Below are 22,322 nucleotides of genomic sequence, written 5' to 3' on the forward strand. Positions count from 1 at the left end.
GGAAGCTGAGGTGGGAGGAGCACCTGAGCCAGGGAATTTCAGGCAGCAGTGAGGTGAGATTGCACCATTGCACTCCAGCCTGGGCGACAAGATGCTGTCTCAAAAATAAATAGGGCTGGGCGTGGTGGCGCGTGCCGGTAGCCCAGCACTTTGGGAGGTTGAGGCAGGTGGATCACGAGGTTGAGATCAAGATGATTCTGGCCAACATGGTGAAACTCTTGTCTCTACTAAAATAACAAAAATTAGCTGGGAGTGGTGGCACGCGCCTGTAGTCCCAGCTACTGGAGATGCTGAGGCCAGAATCACTTGAACCCAGAAGGCAGAGGTTGCAGTGAGCTGAGATGGTGCCACTGCACTCCAGTCTGGGCAGCAGAGCAAGACTCTGTCTCATAAATCAATAAATGAATTTTAAAAAGGGACTGCCACATGTCAAACTCCACCGCATGCTCAGGTCTCAGGATGCTGCATTTAGGAGGGAATCTCTGGAAACCAACAGAGCAGGGAGTCAGGGATGGAGCCAAAGGCAGGAGTTGGGAGGCCCCCCCACGCCTGGCAATGGAAATCCGGCTCTGGGGATCCACTCCGCCTCTGGAAATCAGGGGCATCACCTGACCCGCTGCTTCCGAGGAATGTTGGGAGGCATCCACACGAGAGGAGCCAGGTGCCCCAGGTGGCAGCTTTTTCCAGGAGGCCAACACCACACACCCGCTGGTCAAACAGGCTGCCTGGCTCAGACCCCGGTTTGTTGGCGGCTGTTGGGGAACAGACTCCTCCCCACCTGACTGCCTCGCCTCTGCACAGGCCATTCCACAGCCACCCGTCCTTCAAAAGGGGAGACTACACCCCGGAGATGCCCCCGAACCCCTCTATTATCACCACACAGGCCCTGAGGCAGCATTGACTGCAGTCTGGAGTCAGGAACCCAAGTTCAAATCCTGCCTCAGACTCTTTGCCGTGTGACCTTGGGCAAGTGCTGGCATCTCCTTGAGCCTCAGCTTTCTTAGGATCAACCCCAGAGTGAAGGTGTGGTGATATCACACTGGAGCCGAGCCCTCCTTGGACCCCAGGGGCAGCCCTGCCCTTCCTGCTGGGCCCCACCTGCCTGCCCCTTCTCCGTGTTCCCACCCACGTGGGTCTCACCTCCCGAATCAACTGCTTCTCGGCCTCCATGTCATACTGGATCACAGGTGGGGCCAACAGCTTCTCCTCCGCCTGCACAGGGTCTGGGGGTGCCTGACTGGACAGCAGGGCTGGGGGAGACACAGAAATTAGCAGCCAGAATGAGGAATTAGTACATGACATACAGGAAGTAAGCAGAAATCTGTAAAAAGACGACCTCATGGTAGGCCAGGCATGGTGGCTCACGCCTGTAATCCCAGCACTTTGGGGGGCCAAGGCAGGCAGATCACAAGGTCAGGAGATCGAGACCATCCTGGCCAACATGGTGAAACCATGTTATCTACTAAAATACAAGAAAAAAAAAAAAAAGAAAGAAATTAGCCAGGTGTTGTGGCCCGCACCTGTAGTCCCAGCTACTCAGGAGGCTGAGGCAGGGGAATCACTTGAACCTGGGAGGCAGGGATTGCAGTGAGCTGAGATCACGCCACTGCATTCTATTCTGGAGACAGAGCAAGATTCTGTCTTAAAAAAAACAAAAAACAGCCGGGCGCGGTGGCTCAAGCCTGTAATCCCAGCACTTTGGGAGGCCGAGGCGGGTGGATCACGAGGTCAAGAGATCGAGACCATCCTGGTCAACATGGTGAAACCCCGTCTCTACTAAAAATACAAAAAATTAGCTGGGCATGGTGGCACGTGCCTGTGATCCCAGCTACTCAGGAGGCTGAGGTAGGAGAATTGCCTGAACCCAGGAGGCGGAGGTTGCGGTGAGCCGAGATCGCGCCATTGCAGTCCAGCCTGGGTAACAAGAGTGACACTCCTCCTCAAAAAAAAAAAAACAAAAAACAAAAAACAAAAAACCTCATGGTCATTCAAAAAGACTTTAAAGTATTGAGCTTATTTCAAACACATCTCCATGTAAAAGGCTGTTAGTCATCCGACAAATATTTGTGGAGTGCCTTGATGTTCTACACGCTGAGGCTGCAGCACTGAACAGACAAAACTCCACACCCACGCTGAGTTTTCCACTGGGAGGAAGAGGAGGAAGGCGGATGGCCAGGGTGGAATGCTCGGTGTGGAATTCCAGGCCCTCTCCGCTCCGGCCTTGCCTGACCACCTCCCCTCAAGGTAAGTAAGCAAAATGGGTAACACATTATAAGATAATGTGTACGGAGAAGAAAAAGCAAGCCAGGAGGGTGCCTGGGAGTTAGAAGCAGTGAATTATTTATTTACTGAGACCAGGACTTGCTCTGCCACCCAAGCTGGAATGCAGTGGTAGGATTATAACTCGCTGAAGCCTTGAACTCCTGGGCTCAAATGATCTTCCCACCTGAGCCTCCCAAACCACCATGCCCAGCTAATCTTATTTTATTTTTTTGAAGAGACAGGGTCTCACCGTGTTGTCCAGGCTGGTCTCAAACTCCTGGGCTCAAGCTATACTCTCGCCTCGGCCTCCCAAAGTGCTGGAATTACAGGTGTGAGCTACCTTGCCCGGCCCAAGTTGCCACTTAAGCAGTGTGTTAGGCTGGGTGCAGTGTCTCATGTCTGCAATCCCAGCACTTTGGGAGGCTGAGGCAGGCGGATCACTTGAGGTCAGGAGTTCAAGACCAGCCCGGCCAACATAGCGAAACCCCGTCTCTAGCAAAAAATACAAAAATTAGCCAGACTTGGTGGCAGGAGCCTGTAATCCCAGCTACTAGGGAGGCTGAAGCAGGAGAATTGCTTGAACTGGATAGGCGGAGGTTGCAGTGAGCCGAGATCGCACCACTGCACTCCAGTCTGGGCTAGAGAGTGAGACTCCATCTCAAAAATAAACAAACCAATAGCTTATTTCTTGAAGACCTTTTAGTCAAGGCATGAAGGAAACATCAAGGAGAGGGCGGGCCCAGGAGGGGCTTGCTGGACAGGGCAGCGCGAAGGCCCGAAGCGGTCGTGGGCCTGCGCTGTTCTGGCCCAGCCAGGAAGCCAGTGTGGCTGGAGGGGAGGGAGTGATGGGCAGGACAGACGAAGAGGTCTGCGAGGGGTGATGCCAGCTCAGGAGGGCTGCGGAGGCCAGGCGAGGGTTTTGGCTGTGACTCCAGGTTGAACAGGGCAGGTGTGTGCAGGACAGTCACAGCCTTGCATCTGAACAGGTTCTCCCTGGCTGCCGGGTGGAGAGGACAGAGGGGAAGCCGGGCAGGCGCTGGAGACCTGTGGGAGGGAGGGGAGGGCGCGGGGGAGGGGGGGAGGCGAGGGTGCGCGGGGGAGGCGAGGGTGCGGTGGGGAGGGGAGGGTGTGGGGGGTGCAGAAACTCGGGCTGGAGGGCAGCAGTGAACAGGCTGTAGCCAGTTTTCTGTTTTTTGGGACTTTTTGAGATGGAGTTTCACTCTTGTTGCCCAGGCTGGAGTACAGCGGCACGATCTCGGATCACCACAACCTCCCTCTCCTGAGCTCAAGCGATTCTCCTGCCTCAGCCTCCTGAGTAGCTGGGATTACAGGAGTGTACTACCACGTCCAGCTAATTTTTTCTACTTTAGTAGAGACGGGGTTTCACAGTGTTGTCCAGGCTGGTCTCGAACTTCCGACCTCAAGTGATCTGCCCGCCTCAGCCTCCCAAAGTGCTGGGACTATAGGCATAAGCCACCATGCCTGGCCAGGCTGTAGCCAGTTTTGAAGGTGGAGACAGCAGGATCTGCTGGCCGACTGGACGTGGATTTGAGAGAAAGCGAGAAGCCAGGGGTGACCCCAAGCTGTCTGGTTTGAACACCTGAGGTCAGCTGGAGCGGGGAGCTGCACACCTAGCAGATCTGGGGCCCGTCGAGTGAGAGTGGGGCATGTTGGGTTTGAAATGCTTATTACACAGCTGCATATTTAAGTGGAATTCAGAGGACATGGTACAGCATGTCTGAATTCTTTTCTATACTGCATGAAGTTTTATTATCTGGAGGGACTTGCTGGGCACTGGACTGCACTTCAGAGCTAATTCCTAGAGGCCGTAAACCACAGTCAGTGAGTCCATCTTTGATATACAAACCAACGAAGCCCAAGTCCGCCCCCCAAGCCACCTGCTGTATGTAACTCTCACACCAAGCCAAGATTCCCCTTGCCCCGAACAGAGCCAGCGCCAGGCACCCGACAACCAGGATTGGGCCCTCGGCCCTAAAGCCCACCAGAATTATTCCAACCAGCTGGTCCCAGCCCGCCTCCCGGGCCCTGCCATGCCTTGCCCACAGGAACTCCAATAAAGGCTGCGCACTGGGCCCCCTGCTCTTCTCCAGACCGATGCTGGTGCTTCCCCAGGGCCCTGTGGGGCATGCCCGCCCGTGGGCCTCCAGGAGCACCGTGAGTCAGGGTGAACTTTCCTTTCAGTAGCTCTGACCTCTCTGTGCTGTCACTCAGTCACCTTTATAAATTAGGACGTGAACATAAACTGCACGGCCAAGCTGTGGGGCACACATGTCAGGAATGCAGAGGTGAAGCCACCTTAGCAGCGAGTGCAGAGAAAGGACAGCAGTGGACTGGCCTGGGGACCGCCCAGGGTTAGGAAGCTGGGGAGCCGGGAGGACTCACCCCCGGGAGCTGAGGAGAGGCGGCTGGGGAGGCAGGAGGGGACCCAGGGCGGAGGGCATCCGGGGAGCCAGGGTCTCATGAAGGGAGGGGGTCTGGTCTGCTGAGCCAATTAGTGCTGAGACGGCAAGGTAAGGCCTGCCCCAGGACAGTCACTGGGCTCCACGACAGGACACCATTGGTGACAAGGATAGCTTCAGTGGGTCGGGACAGGGCCTGCCTGGGTAGGGGCAAGAGAGAGCAGAAGGGAAGAAACTGGGACCCGTAAAAGTAGACAGATGCTTCAAGTTTGGTTGAAAGGGAAAGAGGGATATGCCAGAGGGAGGAGCAGGGCGAAGCGGGAATGTCTAACGGTGAGTCCTGGGCGGGGCAAACAGGAGCTTCGGGTCAGGCACGCCTGGTCTCAAGACGCGGCTGAAATGAAGGCGGTGCACGTTGTCTCTGGAGCCCACCGTGCCAGGCCTGTGCTAGGCCCACACGTGCGGGATCTCAGGCAATTTTCCCAGCTGCCTCACAGAACACACAAGGCAGGTTTGGCTATGATGTCCCCTTTACAGATGAAGAGACTGAGGTTCTTAGGAGCTGAGTTGCTTGTCTAAGGAGCTCGGAGGTGAGCTGGTGATAACTGCCAGCTCTCAGCTACCACCCGGCACCACCCCGGTCACTCTGCCGGCTGGGCTCCTTGCTCCTCATCCAGGGAGAGGGGTGCCAGCAGCCTCTACCCTGGGGGCTGCCTCCGTCGCCGCTAGAAGGCTGCACAGATGTCAGCTGCTGGGTGTGGGGCCAGAGCCTCCCCGACTCCCTCCTGGTACACTCACCATTCTTGTCTTCCCCCAATCTTGGGGGTGAGTAGGGTTGGGGTGAGGAGTAGGGAGAGAGGAGGAAGGCAGATGGCTGAGGTGGAATGCGTCGTCATGGTGTTCAACGCCCTCTCCACTCCAGCCCTGCCTGACCACCTCCCATCACCCCTATGCCCGAGTCAGCCAGCAGAGGGCTCTGGAGCTCCCCAAATGCACCTTAGAGTTTTGTGCATCTCTGCACACACTGGACACTCTCATCCTAACAGGGAAATTTCTCCTCTTCCAAGACTGCTCAATTACTGCCTCCTCTGGGGAGCCTTCCTTGAATGACTACATCCCACCCACAGATAGACCCGGCTGACCATGCTCTCCTTTCTGCCCTGTACAACTGTCTGGCCTAGAGTGGGTCTCACTGCATGTGATGGTCCACTAGAGACTCCTTCTCCCTCAGGAGATTAGGTACCCCACGAGGCACAGCCTGCATCTGATTCATCTCTGTTTATCCAGTACCCAGCACAGCTCCACACACAGAAGAGGAGCTCAGGGAACCTTGAATCAATGGATGGGTGGGTGAGTGGAAAAATAGATAAAAGAATGGATGATAGATAAAAAGAACAGTATGGAGTGAATGAATGGGTGGACATGTGGACAATAGGGTGAGTGATTAGGATGCGTGAATGGATAGGTAGATTAAATGAATGGAAGATGGGCAGGTGAGTAGACAGAAGAATGGATATGGATGGGTGGATGCATGAATAGATGGAAGGATGGAAGGAAGACAGGAGAAAGGATCTATAGATGAGTAGATGGGTGGATAGAAGGAAGATTGATGAATGGATGGATACATGGACAAATGGAAGGAAGGAAGGGTCAGGGAATGATGGATGCATGGAGGGATGACAGATGAATGGATGGAAGAAAGGAAGGATCAATGAATGGATTGATGGATGGATGGATGGATGGATGGATGGATGGATGAATGGATGGGTGGATGGATGGGTGGGTGAGTGGGTGGGATGGATAGATGGATGGATAGATGGATGGATGGGTGGGTGAGTAGGTGGGATGGATGGATGGATGGATGGATGGATGGATGGAGAGATGGATGGATGGATAGGTGGGTGGATAGATAGGTGAGTAATGGATGGATGGATGGATGGATGGATGGGTGGGTGGGTGAGTGGGTGGGATGGATGGATGGATGGATGGGTGGATGAGTGGGTGGGATGGATGTATGGATGTATGGATGTATGGGTGGGTGGGTGAGTGGGTGGGATAGATGTATGGATGTATGGATGGATGGATGGATGGATGGGTGGGTGAGTGGGTGGGATGGATGGATGGGTGGGTGGGTGAGTGGGTGGGATGGATGGATGGATGGATGGATGGGTGGGTGAGTGGGTGGGATGGATGGATGGATGGATGGATGGATGGGTGGGTGAGTAGGTGGGATGGATGGATGGATGGATGGATGGATGGATGGGTGGATGGATGGATGGATGGGTGAGTGCATAGATGGATGGATGTGGGTGGATGGGTGGGTGGATAGATGGATGGGTGAGTGAGTGGATGGGTGAGTGGGTGGATGGATGGGTGGGTGGATGGGTGAGTACGCAGATGGATAAATAACGGGGTGGATGGGAAGGTGGGTAGGTGGATGAGAAGGTGGATGGATGGGTAAATGGAAGGATGGGCAGATGGGTGGATGAGGGGGTAGGTGAATGGGTGTGTGTGTAGAATGGATAGATGGAGAGGAAGGTGGGTGGGAAGGGGATGAATGAACAGATAAACCTAGGCTTTTTTGTGTTCCCTTCCCCAAGAGCTTCTGAGATAAGAAAATCTTAGAGTCCTTCAGTTTCAAAACCCCTTCAGGCAATACTCTAGGTGTGGGTTTCTACCTGGCAGGTGACAGCCAAATGCCGAGGTACAAAAGCTGCAGTAACAAAGAACCTGCGAGGAGCAGATGCAGCCGTGGGGAGTGAGTCACCAGCTGCTGAGCAGCAAACACGCATTTCGACAATGCCACACACAGCAGCAGACAGGAGTGTGGTAGGGAGTGTGCTGGGGGTGTGGTGGGGAGTGTGGTAGGGGTGTGGTGGGGGTTTGTGGTGGGGTGTGTGGTGGGGGTGGTGTGGTGAGGGGTGTGGTGGGAGAGTGTGGTGGGGGTGTGGTGGGGGTGTGTGTGGTGGGGGCATAGTAGGGGCATGGTGGGGTGTGTGGGGGGGTGGGGGGGTGTGGGGGGGCTGTGTGGGGGTGTTGTAGGGGTGTGGTGGGAGGTGTGGTGGGGTGTGTGGTGGGGGTGTGGTGGGGGGTGTGGTGGGGGATGTGGTGGGGGTGTGGTGGGAGGTGAGGGCATGGTGGGGGGGTGTGGTGGGAGGTGGGGGGTATGGTGGAGGGTGTGGTGGGGGATGTGGGGGGTATGGCGGGGGGTATGGTGGGTGTGTGGTGGGTGTGTGGTGGGGGTGTGGTGGGGGTGTGGTGGGGGTATTGTAGGGGTGTGGTGGGGGTATGGTGGGGATGTGGTGGGGGGTGTGGTGGGAGGTGGGGGTATGGTGGGGGTGTGGTGGCGGTGTGGGGGTTGTGGTGGTGGTGTGATGGGGGTGTGGTGGGGTGTGTGATAGGGGTGTAGGGGATGATGGATGAGCAGATCAGAGGCAGGAGTGGATGACAGCCTACAGTAGACGGGACAGGCCAGACAACTGCCCTCCTCCCAGGGCACTGACAAGCACATGCCATCTGGACCGCCACCACCCAGGGCCCTGTGCTCACGCTGGGCTGAGGGCCAGGAGGATGCTCCCACCATCTTTCAGATGGGAAGTCAGAGGCAAGAAGACAGAGGGGAGGAAGTTTTCTCCCGGGGACCCGGCCCCCCGGCCACTCCCGCCATGCGGTCCCACCTGACAGGCTGCTGGGACTCATCTGCTGTGTCAGGATGGCCTTGAGCTTCTTGATCTCCTCCTGGTACTCGCGAAGCAGCGCATCCTTGGGGTCCTCGTTGATGTGTGGCTTGTTCCTGATGTTCTTGGCCCGGTTGGCGTAGCGCAGCGTGCTGAGTGTCTCATCGTAGTTGTTGTCCGCAGGTGACAGGCAGGCCACCATCAGCGTCTTGGTGTTGCCACCCAGTGAGTCCTGCAACAGCCGTGTCAGCTTCGAGTCCCGGTAGGGGATGTGCTTACAGCGCCCGTCCACCAGCGCCGAGATGACATTGCCCAGCGCCGACAGCGACAAGTTGATCTTGGTGGCCTCCTTGAGCCGCTCGCCGGTGGCCCCGGTCTTGGACTGCCGCTCGCTGCCTGCCAGGTCCACCAGGTTCAGCTTGCCCGCCCGGAGGTGGTCCTTGCCCCACTCATCTGCGGACAGACCGAGCAGAGGGGTGAGGGCCTTGGTGAGCCCCACGTATCAAGGGCAATCAGCGCCAGGCACGGGGTGCTCACCGCCACCCACCAAGGGTTTCCCCTCAGCTGCAAGGGAGCCCCAGGAAGCAGGTGCTATTGTTTTATTATTATGTTTTGAGACAGAGTCTTGCTCTGTCACCCAGGCTGGAGTGCGATGGCGCAATCTCTCCTCAGCCTCCCGAGTAGCTGGGATTACAGGTACCGGCAGTACGCCCGGCTAATGTTTGGATTTTTAGTAGAGACAAGTTTCACCATATTACTCAGGCTGGTCTTGAACTCCTGACTTCAGGAGATCCGCCCACCCCAGCCTCCCTAAGTGCTGAGATTACAGGTGTGAGGCGCTGCGCCCAGCCTGCAAGTGCTATCATTCTGCTCATCTTACAGATGGGTAGACTGAGGCTCAGAGAGGGCATGGAACTTGCCCAAGGTCACACAGCTGCTAAGAGCTGTAGTCACCATCGGAACCCAGGGCAGGCTGCCTCCAGGAGCAGGGGCTGGAGCTGCAGACCATTCTGAGTGCGACAGGGCTCGTTCTGGCTGCCACAGCCGCTCTCGAAGGCTTCCTGCAAGGTCAAAGGTGGAGAAGGCAGGGGTGTGGCTGGACCACCAGGGAGTTAGTCCTTCAACGCAGAAAACATCTGCTTTGGAGACTCCCTGGCCCGGTTCCCAATCCAGTCCTGTCTTCTCCCTGCTGTGTGGCACTAGCAGGGCCACCTACCTCCTGGAGTCTCAATTCCCCACATCAACAAAATCCGACTAACAATGGCTCCCCATGAGGGTCTGTTTGTGTTTAGGACAAAGCGGCAGATGTGAGAAGCCACGTTTGCTCTTTTCCACTTGCCAGCATCATCAGCTCACAAAGCCGCTGCCTCTGTGCTGACATGCAGGGCTGTGCAGGGCGCCGCAGAGATGCTTTGAAGACAAAACAGGATGGAGCTGACGGTCCCCGCTACCCGTCTCTCGCCTGAGTCACTGCATTGCTGAAAGACAGATCGAGGCCTTGCCTTTTCCTACACATGAGCTAATGTCGGCTGGGGCTGGTGAGGAAGGCTCTGAGTCTGTCACTGGATGTGCTCTTGCACAAACCCTGATGTGACTCTTCTGTGTAACTCCTGAGCATGTCAGGTGTGATTCTGCAGGTGCTGACTCTTCACCACCTATATATAAACTGCGAACTGAAATTTGGACAGAACCACTCCTGGGTGTAGACCTCAGTCTACGATCCTCAGTAGGACTTCTCTTTTTTTTCCTTTGAGACAGGGTCTCACTCTGTCGCCCACGCTGGACTGCAGTGGTGTGACCCTAGCTCACTAGAGCCTCGAACTCCCGGCTCAAGCAATCCTCCCACTTCAGTCTCCTGAGTAGCTAGGACCACAGGCGTACATCGCCATGCCCAGCTAATATTTTTTTAGAGATGGGGTAGCCCTATGTTGCCCAGGCTGGTCTTGAACTCCTGGCCTCAAGTGCTGGGATTACTGGCCTGAGCCGCTGTGCCCAGCCCGGTTTTTTCTTTAGTTGACAGGTGGGTGCTCTGGAGAAGTAAAGCAAACGGGCAGCGCATTCGCACAGGGGCTGTGCTGGGCCGGCACAAGGCGGGTGTCCATTTCCCCTGAGAACAAACCCCTCTCTGCAGCGTCCTGGCTGGGCAGCCCTGGGCATCAAGGATGGCAGGGGAGCCAGGCACAGGTTGGTAGCATTGGCTCAGAAGACCAGGTTTTTTTGTTTTGGTTTGTTTTTGAGATGGAGTCTCACTCTGTCGCCCAGACTGGAATGGCGCCATCTCAGCTCACTGCAACCTCTGCCTCTGGGGTTCAAGTGATTCTCCTGCCTGAGCCTTCTGAGTGGCTGGGATTACCGGCAGCTGCCACCACACCCAGCCGGTTCTTTATGCTATTAAAAAACAGCAGGCTGGGCAAGGTGGCTCATGCCTATAATCCCAGCATTTTGGGAGGCCAAGGTGGGTGGATCAACTGAGGCCAGGAGTTCAAGACCAGCCTGGCCAACATGGTAAAACCCCATCTTTACTAAAAATACAAAAATTAGCCAGGCGTGGTGGCACATGCCTGTAATCCAGCTACTCGAGAGACTGAGGCAAGAGAACTGCTTGAACCCAGGAGGCGAGGTTGCAGTGAGCCGAGATCACAGAACTGCACTTCAGCCTGGGTGACAGAGCGAGACTCTGTCTCAAAAACAACAAAAACAAAAGGCCAGGGGCAGTGGCTCACACCTGTAATCCCAGCACTTTGGGCGATGGGCGAATTGCTTAGTCTCAGGAGTTCAAGACCAGCCTGGGCAACATGGTGAAACCCTATTTCTACAAATGAACACAAAAATTAGCCAGGTGTGATGGTGCATGCCTGTGGTCTCAGCTACTTCAAAGGCCGAGGTGGGAGGATCACCCAAGCCTGCAGTGGAGGTTAAGGCTGCAGTGAGCTGTGATCATGCCACTGCACTCTAGCCTGGGCAACAGAATAAAACCCTTTCTCAAAAAAAAAAAAAAAAAAAAAAAAAAAACCCCACCAAAAACAGCTGGGTGTTTGGTGTTGTGTGCCTGTGGTCCCAGCTACTCAGGAAGCTGAGGCAGGAGGGATGCTTGAGCCAGAAGTTCAAGGCTGCAGTGAGCTATGATTGCACCACTGCACTCCAGCCTAGGTGACAGAGTGAGACCCTGTCTCTAAGAAAAGGACTGGAAGGAACTTGGAGTTGCCCCTTTGGGAAGCTCTGTGCAGCACAGACCAGGAGCCTTAACTGCATTTGTCATCTTTGCTCTAGGACCCATTCCAGGGAACCGGGTCTGAGATGACGCTCAGACGAGAAAAAGGTTTGTGCACACGGATGTCCATCACGGCATGACTTCCAGCACTGGGAAACTGGAAACCACTGGTTGCGGACTGGCTGGAAAAGGGCAGGATCCCATGGTGACAGTAACGCAGAAACGCTCAGTGACGGCAAGGGACACGAAACCGGGGAAACCTACATGGCAGAAGATTTCAGTTGTGTTTGAAACGTTCAGAGGCAAAAAAAAAGGATCAAAAGAAAATATGGGCTGGGTACAGTGGCTCACGCCTGTAATCCCAGCAGTTTGGAAGGCTGAGGTGGATTGCTTGAGTCCAGGAGTTCGAGACCAGCCTGGGCAACATGGCAAAGCCCTGTCTTTACAAAACATAAAAATTACCTGGGTGTGGTGGTGCGTGGCTGTAGTTCCAAGCTACTCGGGAGGCTGAGGTGAAAGGGTTGGTTGAGCCTGGGAGACCGAGGTTGCAGTGATCTGAGATTGTACCACTGCACTCCAGCCTGGGCAACAGAGCAAGGCAGTGCCTTAAAAATAAATAAATGAATGCAAATTATTTATCTTACATATGTACACACATGGGTTTGTTTTTTTCCTAAAGGCCAGGCGCAGTGTCTCACACTTGTAATCCCAGCACTTTGGGAGGCCGAGGCAGACGGATCACTTGAAGCCAGGAGTTTGAGACCAGCCTGGCCAACATTTTTAGCAGAGACCGAACCTCGTCTCTATTAAAAATACAAAAATTAGCTTAGTGTGGTGGCGCATGTCTGTGATCCCAGTTGCTCACAAGGCTAAGGAAAGAGAATCACTTGAACCTGGGAGGCAGAGGTTGTAATGAGCCGAGATTCTGCCACTGCACTCCAGCCTGGGCAACAGAGCTGTCTCAAAAAAAAAAAAAAAATATGTGTGTACATATGTAATATAAAAAACGGTATTATAAATATGAATAATTATTATATAAATATAATGCTTAAACGTTAGCAGTGTTTAGATGTCAGAACCATGAGCAACTGTTCCCTACCATTCTCTACTTTCTTACCATCGTCATTGAGCTTGCATTATTATTATTATTATCATTATTATTATTATTATTTTTGAGATGGAGTCTCGCTCTGTAGCCCAGGCTGGAGTGCAGTGGCATGATCTTGGCCCACTGCAACCTGCGCCTCCTGGGTCCCAGTTCAAGCAATTCTCCTACCTCAGCTTCCCAAGTAGCTGGGATTACAGGCACGAGCCACCATGTCCAGCTAATTTTTCTATTTTTTAGTAGAGATGGGGTTTCACCAGGTTGACAAGTCTGGTCTTGAACTCCTGACTTCGTGATCTGCCCACCTCGGCCTCCCAAAGTGCTGAGATTAGAGGCGTGAGCCACCGCGCCCGGCCGAGCTTGCATTATTTTATAAAGTGAATGTGCAGCCAGCCTGCCTTATCCTTCCAACCCTCTTGCAAAGACCAAGAGGTGCCCCCCAAACCCACTCCTTCCTCCTCCCTCCTGATCTGTCCTCAGTTGCCCTGGTCTCTGTCCCTCCCCAAGCTGCAGCACTGAGGCTGTGACCACACTGTCCCACCCCTCCCCTGTCAGTATCCCCAGGACACTCAGACTGATGGCCTCATACTCAAGCAAGCATTAGGGCTTGGCCCAAAGCCAGGTCACCACACCAGCTGGGCAGTGTGTCCAAGAGGTTCCATCTACCCAGGCCTTGACCCTGGGTCGTGCAGTGGTGTGATCTCAGATCACTGCAACCTCGGTCTCCCGGGCTCAAACAATCCTCCCACCGCAGCCTCCTGAGTAGCTGGGACCACAGGCATGTGTCATCACACCCAGCTAATTCCTGACCCTGATCCCTGGGTCAGGGATCTCTCCGGAATTCTGTTCCTAGTTGGGCTGAGGCCACCTCCTGCTCCACTGCTCTCTGAAGTTCTAGTCATGATGGACCACAACCTGGAGGCAGCTGCAGTATTCCTGGGAAAACCCAGATATCAGGGAGACCCGGGTTCAAATCCCAGCTCCACCAATTAGCAGTGGTGAGACCTCGAACAAGCAATCACTTTGCCTCTCAGAGCCTCTGTTTCCTCATCTATAAAATGAGGATTCTAGTGCCTGTCTCTAAGACTGTCATGGGATTTAAATGGAATGAAGGGTATAAAGGGTTTGACACAGCAGATGGCCAATAGGGGCCCCAAAATAAACATGGGTTTCTTTCCTTCCCCTTCTCTTTCTCAGCAGCTCTTCCAGAAAAAATAATATGGAGATGACTGAGGAGCAGAAAATGTTACAGAGAGAGAGGAGAATCCACAAGGTCTGTGTGAAATATACTCTGGAGGAAGAACCCAGGATGGAAGCCAGGCTCTGACACTAGTTCCTAGTTGGGTGACCTCGATTTCTTCATCTGTTAAATGGGGATGATTCAGTATCCACCTCATGGGAGTGCTGTGGGAGTAAGTATTGCAGGAATAACGCATTGTCGAGCACACTGGCCGGGCGCGCTGGCTCACACCTGCAATCCTAGCACTTTGGGAGGGCAAGGTGAGAGGATCGCTTGAGCTCAGTTCAAGACGAACCTGGGCAACATAGCAAGACCCTATTTAAAGTGACAAAAAATTAGCCAGGCATGGTGGTGTGCCTGTCGTCCCAGCTGCTCAGGAGGCTGAAGTGGGAGGATCACCCAATCATGGGAGGCAGAGGTTGCAGTGAGCCAAGATCACCACTGCACTCCAGCCTGGGTGACAGAGTGAGACCTTGTCCCAAAAATAAACAAATAAATAAATAAAAATTGTCTGGCACACAGTAGGCACTCAGTGTTGGCTACCAGTGTTCCATTGTTGCTGCTGTGTATCCTGGGAGCACGGGTCCCAGAATCCCAAGGACCCTCTTGGGTTTCCTCCAGGCAGTTAGAGCATCTCTTCCCACTTTCCAGGGGGCCCTTGCGGCCCTGAGAGGTGGCGTGCCTTGGCTAGTGGGAGGGAAAGTGTGGCTGGGTCATCTGTCCAAGCCCTATCCACCCCTCGCAGCGGCCTCACGTACCCACAGCAGAGATCTCGATGCTGATGGTGAAGATGGAGTGGGAGCGTGAGGAATCCTTATTCATCAGCGTGTAGCCGACAGAGCGGTTCTTCCAGCCGGCCTCCATGATGCGCTCGCACTGGGCCACGCTGTGCACCGTGTGCATGGACAGCCCTTTCACGTACACGCCCTTCTCTGGGTGCTCCTTCAGCTGAGGGAAGAGCAATGGGTCAGGGGTGGAACCTCCAGCCTACAAGGGTTCAGGCTAGGGACGGTCAAGGAACCAGAGAGAAGGGCCCCATCCAGACCATCCTCGCCCTCCCAAAGTGCAGGCTGGCACCTCACGTGCCTGTCACAGGGAGATGTGTGTTCCAGGCCCCGCCAGCCTCAAACCTACCCCTGCCTGCTACCCCTGTGGGGGACCTTCAGCCAGTGACAACCTAAGCCTCAGTTTCCACATCTCCAAAATGGGCATGAGACAGCTACCTCATAGGGATATGGTGAGGAATCCGTAAAATAAGGCACATACAATGCTTAGCATGGTGCCCAGCACCTAAGTGCCCCATAGACGCCAGCCACTGTCTGTGCTGTTGTCGTGAGTGCTATGATTACAAAGGCAGTTTTCCGTTTGGGAGCTTCAGATCTCAGGGGCTGACCCTGTCATCGCCCACGGGCCCTGAGCACCATCTCCCTTCATCCTGTTGATAGGGCTCCAGATCCCCTCTGCCTCGGCTCTAGAACCACGGGAATGTCCCCAAACCCTCAGATCACAGGTGAACGGCCACTTGTTGCCCAGAACCCCTGCAGGCTCACAGCTCAGAGGCCCCCAGCCCTCAGGGCAGTGGCAGCAGTAAATTAATTTATCTGATGGCTCCCTGCTGGCTTTCCAGCCAGCCATGTCATTTAGTTGCCGACACAGAGCTGTGAAGCGCAGTATTTTTCAAGTGTGAGAGGAAAGAAAACCACTCCGCCACAAGAGCAGAATGAATGAGGACAAAGGAATTTGTCTGCCAAGTGGCCCTGCAGGCTGTAGCCACCTGCGGCTCAGCTGTGGGCAGCTTTGTGGGGGGGTCCCAGGTGGGCTCAGGCCCCTGCTGTGGGAGGGGCATGTGTAGGGGTCAGGCGACAGGCACGGGCTGGTCCTATCTGCTCAAGCGTGGAGAAACAGCCAAGCCCCACCAACGGACTGGGCTTCGTGAAATAGATGAGCAACTGATGCCCAGAAAGGGGAGGCGACTTGCTGAAGGTCACAGCTGTTAGTGGGGTCACAGCTGATGGAAGACTCCAGGGCAGGGCAAGAGAAAGGCGGGAGCATCCTGCAATGGCTGAAGCTTGAGACGACAGAGGACAGGTCTTGGCCCAGGCTAGAGGTAAGGAGGGAGCCCAGAGGATGGAGGGCGTGTGGCCTGGGGGCACCCTGCATGCCTGCTCCAAGCAGAAACCCATTCTCAGGCTTGCTGGTTGGGGAGGTTCATTTGCCTCTCTAGGCCTCGATTTTCTCTTCTGTAAAATGGGGACGATAACTCTTATTTCTCCAAGATTATTATGAATATTAGGAAGAGAACAGATCGAAAGAAAAGTTCTGCGGGTACTTAGTGGGGGCTCAGTGAACGCAAAGAGGACGAGGTCGCTGTCTGAGGCCTGAGCAATCCAGGAGGCAAACCCTGACCCAAGGGGTCTCCTGCCACGATATTTTCAGGCCCAGGAAGGCTCCCTGCTCCCAACCTTGTGATGGCCTCAGGGATCCTCCCCCCACCTCGCTCCCAACCCCACTCCACCCCCCCGATGCCTGGGGAGGTGCTGAGTGACAGCCCCCAGCTGCGCACCAGGCTCCTTGGTAACTGCTCATCTCTGCTGCGGAGGCCAGAACCAGGTCACCATGGCAACCAGTTGGGATGCGGCAAGGATGAGAGAGGGGCACATGGCAGGAACGTGTCCGTGGCTGCCATGGGGAGGGGAGCCTTTGACACTTTGCCGGGATACGGGTAGGGAGAACCCACTGGAGAGACCCCCTCAGGCCTCACCAGATCAGGATGACGGTATGGGGGAAGGGTCGAACTCTACTTCTCCAAACCACTTGCTGCCCTTAGGTGATGTAATAACCTCTGATTATAACCACCATCGGGCCCTGCGTTAAACATGGGTTAACAGCCTGTGTTGTGGAGTCCCCAGGTTCAAATCCTATCTTCACTCTTTTTTTTTTTTTTTGAGACAAAGTCTCACTGTCTCACAGGCTGGAGTGCAGTGGTGTGATCTTGGCTCACTGCAACCTCCCCCTCCTGGGTTCAAGCAATTCCCTGCCTCAGCCTCCTGAGTAGCTGGGATGACAGGAGCCCGCCACCATGCCCAGCTAATTCTTGTATTTTAGTAGAGATGGGGTTTCACCATGTTAGCCAGGCTGCTCTTGAATTCCTGACCTCGTGATCCTCCCACCTAAGCCTCTCAAAGTGCTGGGATTACAGGCGTGAGCTACTGCGCCTGGCCCATCTTCACTCTTTACTGTGTGTCCTTGGGCTGGTCTTACTTAAGCACATAGAGCCTCGGTTTCCTCATCTGTGATAAAGGATAAAAATGGTGCCTCCTCCTGGGGCGGCCAGGGAGTTTACATGAGAGCCATCTGCACATCCTCCACGAGGGAGCGTGTCAAAAGCCCGGTGACCCCAGAGTGGGTTTCAGGGAGCTCTCTGTCACTGCAGCCCCCGAGGCAGCTGGCTCAATAGGCCTGAGGCCCGTGGCTCAGCTGCAGCAAGTGCCCATGGCTGTCAGCCTTTGGCCCCTCTAGGCCCGGGTAACTGAGGCCTTTCTAGAGTCCAGGGCAGTGAGGAAGGGGAGGAGGGCTCCCTGCTGCTCCAATGCAGGTTAGCGGAAGGCTCACAGGGGGCCCGGGGGCCTAACCCCACAGCCTGGCCTTCTGGGGCTGTCATGTGGGAGCAACACCCTCTGCTACCTCCTGTCTCTGCTTCCCTGTCTGGGGACTGAGCTATGATTCAGCTGCACTAGGAGAGAGAAGGCAATAGAAAAACTCCAGGTGGGAGGCTGGAGGATCCTGCATGAAAAACACCAAGGGGCTGGGTGCCTGTGGTCGTGCGTGCCTGTAGTCTCAGCTACTGGGGTGGGAAGGGGGCTGAGGCAGAAGACTCAAGGCCAGGAGTTTGAGGCCAGCCAGGGCAACAAAATGAGACCCTGTCTCCAAAAATATATATATTATTTCAAGACGGAGTCTCGCTGCATTGCCTAGGCTGGAGTGCAGTGGCACAATCTCAGCTCAGTGCAACTTCTTCCTCCTGGGTTCAAGTGATTCTCCTGCCTTAGCCTCCCCCAGGGACTACAGGCGTGCACCACCACGCCCAGATAGTTTTTGTATTTTTAGTTGAGATGGGGTTTCACCATGTTGGCCAGGCTAGTCTCAAACTCCTGGCCTCAAGAGATCCACCCACCTCAGCCTCCCAAAGTGTAGGATTACAGTGTGAGCCACCATGCCTGGCCTTAAAAAATTCTTTTTCATTAAAAAACAAGGTTCCGGCCGGGCGCGGTGGCTCAAGCCTGTAATCCCAGCACTTTGGGAGGCCGAGGCGGGTGGATCACGAGGTCGAGAGATCGAGACCATCCTGGTCAACATGGTAAAACCCCGTCTCTACTAAAAATACTAAAAACTAGCTGGGCATGGTGGCACGTGCCTGTAATCCCAGCTACTTAGGAGGCTGAGGCAGGAGAATTGCCTGAGCCCAGGAGGCGGAGGTTGCGGTGAGCCGAGATCGCGCCATTGCACTCCAGCCTGGGTAACAAGAGCGAAACTCCGTCTCAAAAAAAAAAAAAAAAAAAAAAAAAAAAAACAAGGTTCCGACTCTAGTCTCCCAGTGCCGGCATCCTCAGGACACCTTCCCGTATTTCTGAGGGAGCAGCCACCATTGCCAACCTCCCCGCTTCCAGCCCCACCTGCCCACACTGGGTCTGCACCCACCTCCAGCCTCTGCTTGGTGTCAGCCCCTAGGAGGTCCCGGATATCTTCATTGTAGATCTCCAGGTAGGAGGCCCGGACCAGGAACTTGGTGTTCTCTGCACACTGCAGGGAGTACACAGAAACTCAGACATCAGAGCTCTGAGGCGACCTGCCGCCAGGCCTGACGCTGGGACCTGTCCCTCTGCCACCAGGACATCATGGGAGAAGAAGGGAAATCGGGGCCAGAGGAGTCCCCAATTCCACCTGCCCTGCTGGCCCTCCTGGCAAGGTCACTCCTCGTCTCCAGCTTGGTGGGTGCTCAGGCCTCTTTGAGTTGCATAATCCTCATACTGCTCGCTAAGACTCTGTCTAGAAGCCTCATATGAAAGGAAACAGAGGCCTCCCCGTTATTCAGGTAAAGAGGAAAAAAAAAAAAAAAAAAAAGCCCTGGTCAGCGTGGTGGCTACACCTGTAATCCCAGCACTTTGGGAGGCCGAGGCAGGCGAATCACTTGAGGCCAGGAGTTCAAGACCAGTCTGGCCAACATGGTGAAACTGTCCCTACTAAAAATACAAAAATTAGCCGGGTATGGTGCTGGGCACCTGTAATTTCAGCTACTTGGGAGGCTGGGGCAGGAGAATCACTTGAATCTGGGAGGCAGAGGTTGTAGTGAGCCAAGATCACACCATTACACTCCAGCCTGGGTGACAGAACAAGACTCTGTCTCAAAAAACCTGAGGCGACACGGAAGGCCTGGGGTAAGCACAGGCTCTGGGCTGGTCCCTGGCAGCTCTCCGAGGCCTTACATGTTGCTGTGGCCAACACGATGAGTCCTGGGAGCGGCACAGTGGGCTCTGCAGCTGACCAGGGTCGCTTTCCCCATTCCGCCATTCCCTGTGCACTGCCGCAAATGGTCGACAGGCAACTCTCACCTGCAGCCTAGATGCTGGGATGAATTCAGAGTCCAGTCTCATCTTGGCCCATAAAGGCTCAGAGTCTCAACCTCCCTCTCTCAAAAACGGGGCTACCAGCTACCCACTGGGTCAGGCTAGAGATTCAGTGAGGTAAGGATGCCAAGGGCTTCGCACACGGCTTGGTCCATAAGAATTGCTCAATAAAGAGGGGAAGCTGTGATTGTTACAACCCCTACCCTCCCAGGGCCCAGGGTCAGCAGAACCACAGGAAATGCTCAACTAAGGGTCAGAACCCAACAATGACAGAAGAAAAGCATGGACAGAAGTTTCTCTGTTTTAAGTGTTTTCCCCCCACCTTTTCAGAACATGGAGCCTTCTTTGCTGATGTGCATGGGGTCAGGCCAGGCTCCGATCAATTCCTGTGTCCCTGCCACCCATCAGAAGTGCTCTGGGGCCCAGCTGCAGCTCTGGCCCTGCCCCTGCCCTCCGCGAAGCCCACACCTGGACGCTCTCGAACACGTGCTCGAAGGCCCTGGGGATGATGCCTCTCTGGGAGGGTGGGTCCGGCAGGCCTTGCATGGTGAAGGACTTCCCACTGCCGGTCTGGCCGTAGGCAAAGATGGTGCCATTGTAGCCCTCAGTGACGCCCTGCATGGGAGGAAGCCAGGACCCCATGCTCAGCAGACCAGGCACAGCAGAGCTTGGGCAGGGTCCCCTAACTCACCAACTCAGGGCCCTCCCTGGTTCCCCCAACAATGGCACTGGAGTGTGGAGATAAACAAGACCCAGCTCCGTCTCAAGGAGTTGACTGTCTGGTGGGGTAGGAGCTGTCCTTGTCCCCTGCGCTGTGGGCATGGCCCCCTGGGCCCACATACATCCCCACCTTTACCGACCGTGCGCCCTTGGGGTGGCCTCACTGAGGCACATTGATAAGATGTTAAAAAGAAGACCTTAGGCCAAGCATGGTGGCTTATGCCTGTAATCCCAGCACTTTGGGAGGCCTGAGCTGAGGAGCTCGAGACCAGCCTGGACAACATGGCAAAACCCTGTCTCTACAAAAAATACAGAAAATTAGGTGATGTGCACCTGTAGTCCCAGCTACTCAGGGGGCTGAGGCAGGAGACTTGCTTGAACCCAGGAGGTGGAGGTTGCAGTGAGCCGAGATCACGCCATTGCACTCCAGCCTGAGAGTGAAACTCTGACTCAGAAAACCCCGACACCTTAAAGGGTAAGAATGGCACCTCCTATGAGGCTCCTGCAGGGTACGAATGGGGTTATTTTGTGCATTGGCACAGGAAGTGCCGCCACACACAGGTGCTCCATCTGCCTACAGTGCAGGGAGCCGGATAGCAGAGGTGACTCTCATGGCAGGCTATGGGGCAGAGCACACAGCCACAGGAGTCCAGGCAGCAGGCAGGGAGGGGAAGTGCAAAGAAGGGAAAACAGAACAGTGTGGAAAGAACAAAGCACAGCTTTCCAGGTGGCAAAGACAGGGAGAACTGGGGGAGCTGGGAGTGGGGCTCATACTTTGCCAGGTGACAGAAGAGGGAGGCATTCCAGGCTGAGATGACAGCTTAAATAAAGCCACACAGGTGAGGTGTGGAGAGCTGGAGGGATGGGGGAGGGGTGGAAGATGAGACCTGGAAAGAAGAAAAGAGGCAAACCCGGCGCCGTTTCCAAAGTCATTCTTCATTCATCAGTTTCTACTCATTGGACAGGGCCTGACCACGTTCCGCCTAGGGACAGAGTGGTGAACGAGACGGACACAGTCCCTGCCCTTGCAGAGCTCATGAGCTCGCAAATTCTAGAATTTAGTATGGGCTTGGGTGGGTCCTGTGTGGGCAGATCGGCCTAGACCACCGAGACCCCCAAAGGCCCACATAGCATCTATGCCCAGTTTCACTGCAAAGACCCATGCTGTAACCAAAACAGGGCTGGATGTGCCCCAACCTGCCAGTGAGGGAAGATGAAAAGTCACCAGTCGGCAGGATGTGGTGGTTTATGCCTGTAATCCCAGCACTTTGGGAGGCCAAGATGGGTGGATCACTTGAGGTTAGGAGTTTGAGACCAGACTGGCCAACATGGTGAAACGCCGTCTCTACTAAAAATACAAAAATTAGCTGAGCGTGGCGGCACACGTCTGTAATCCTAGCTACTTTGGAAGCTGAGGCACGAGAATCGTTTGAACCTAGGAGGCGGAGGCGCTGGGGACAGTGCAGACCCGGAGGTGACACTAGATGCAGTCTCGGGTGTGTCCCGCCTGGACAAAAACCTCCGGACCCACCTGTTGCCCCCCACCCGCGCCCCTCGAGGGCCTTTCCGCCCGACTGGGGAGGCAGCAACGCCCCCTAGGGACCCTCGGGGAGGCCCGATGCCCTGCCGTCTGGAGGGCGGCCTGCCGGGCGCCCTCACCTCCACCAGCGGGTAGGCGATCTCGTTGTAGATCTGCTCGGTGACGTGGTCCACGTGGTAGGCGCCGTCGAAGGTGAACTGCTTGGGCGGCTCGTCAGCGGCGCGCGGGTTCTGGATGCAGCACTGGCCGCGCGCGCAGTCCACAGCCACCACCGGCTGGCAGCGCAGTTCCCTCTCCCGCTGGTTCATGGGGCGGCAGCGCACGACCACCTTCACCGCCTCGGAGGCCATGGCGCCGCGCCCGGAACCCCCCGGGCCAGAGCCGACCCCCGCCCCGCCGGGGACCCCGGGCCGCCCGGGCCAAGGGGCGGGGCCAGCGCCGGCCACGGGGGCCGGAGCCTTGCGGCGGGGGCGGGGCCGCGGCGGGGGGCGGGGACTCCTCGGGTGACGCCCTAAGGGGGGCG

At 55.4% G+C, this 22,322-nt stretch overlaps 1 protein-coding gene across 3 annotated transcripts in view; it reads right to left on the reverse strand.

Annotated features, from left to right (window-relative positions):
• KIF17 (kinesin family member 17) overlaps window positions 1-22,250 on the reverse strand; it is a 48,315-nt gene extending 26,065 nt beyond the window's left edge. For 2 of the 3 annotated variants that reach the window (XM_074380193.1, XM_074380192.1), the window contains exons 1-6: window positions 21,919-22,250; window positions 20,008-20,154; window positions 18,614-18,715; window positions 14,674-14,863; window positions 8,360-8,812; window positions 1,141-1,250 (exon numbers count right to left, since the gene is read on the reverse strand). In XM_074380193.1, the coding sequence (XP_074236294.1) occupies window positions 1,141-1,250; window positions 8,360-8,812; window positions 14,674-14,863; window positions 18,614-18,715; window positions 20,008-20,154; window positions 21,919-22,149 (1,233 nt within the window). In that variant the 5' untranslated portion in view covers window positions 22,150-22,250. Of the gene's footprint in view, window positions 1-1,140; window positions 1,251-8,359; window positions 8,813-14,673; window positions 14,864-18,613; window positions 18,716-20,007; window positions 20,155-21,033; window positions 21,109-21,918 lie in introns of those variants that run through there. The other variant, XM_074380194.1, reaches the window with a different exon arrangement.
• Between the last annotated feature and the right edge of the window lie 72 nt (window positions 22,251-22,322).

The sequence above is a fragment of the Saimiri boliviensis genome, chromosome 11, assembly GCF_048565385.1.
Source record: "Saimiri boliviensis isolate mSaiBol1 chromosome 11, mSaiBol1.pri, whole genome shotgun sequence".
In the NCBI taxonomy this organism is placed as follows: domain Eukaryota; kingdom Metazoa; phylum Chordata; class Mammalia; order Primates; family Cebidae; genus Saimiri; species Saimiri boliviensis.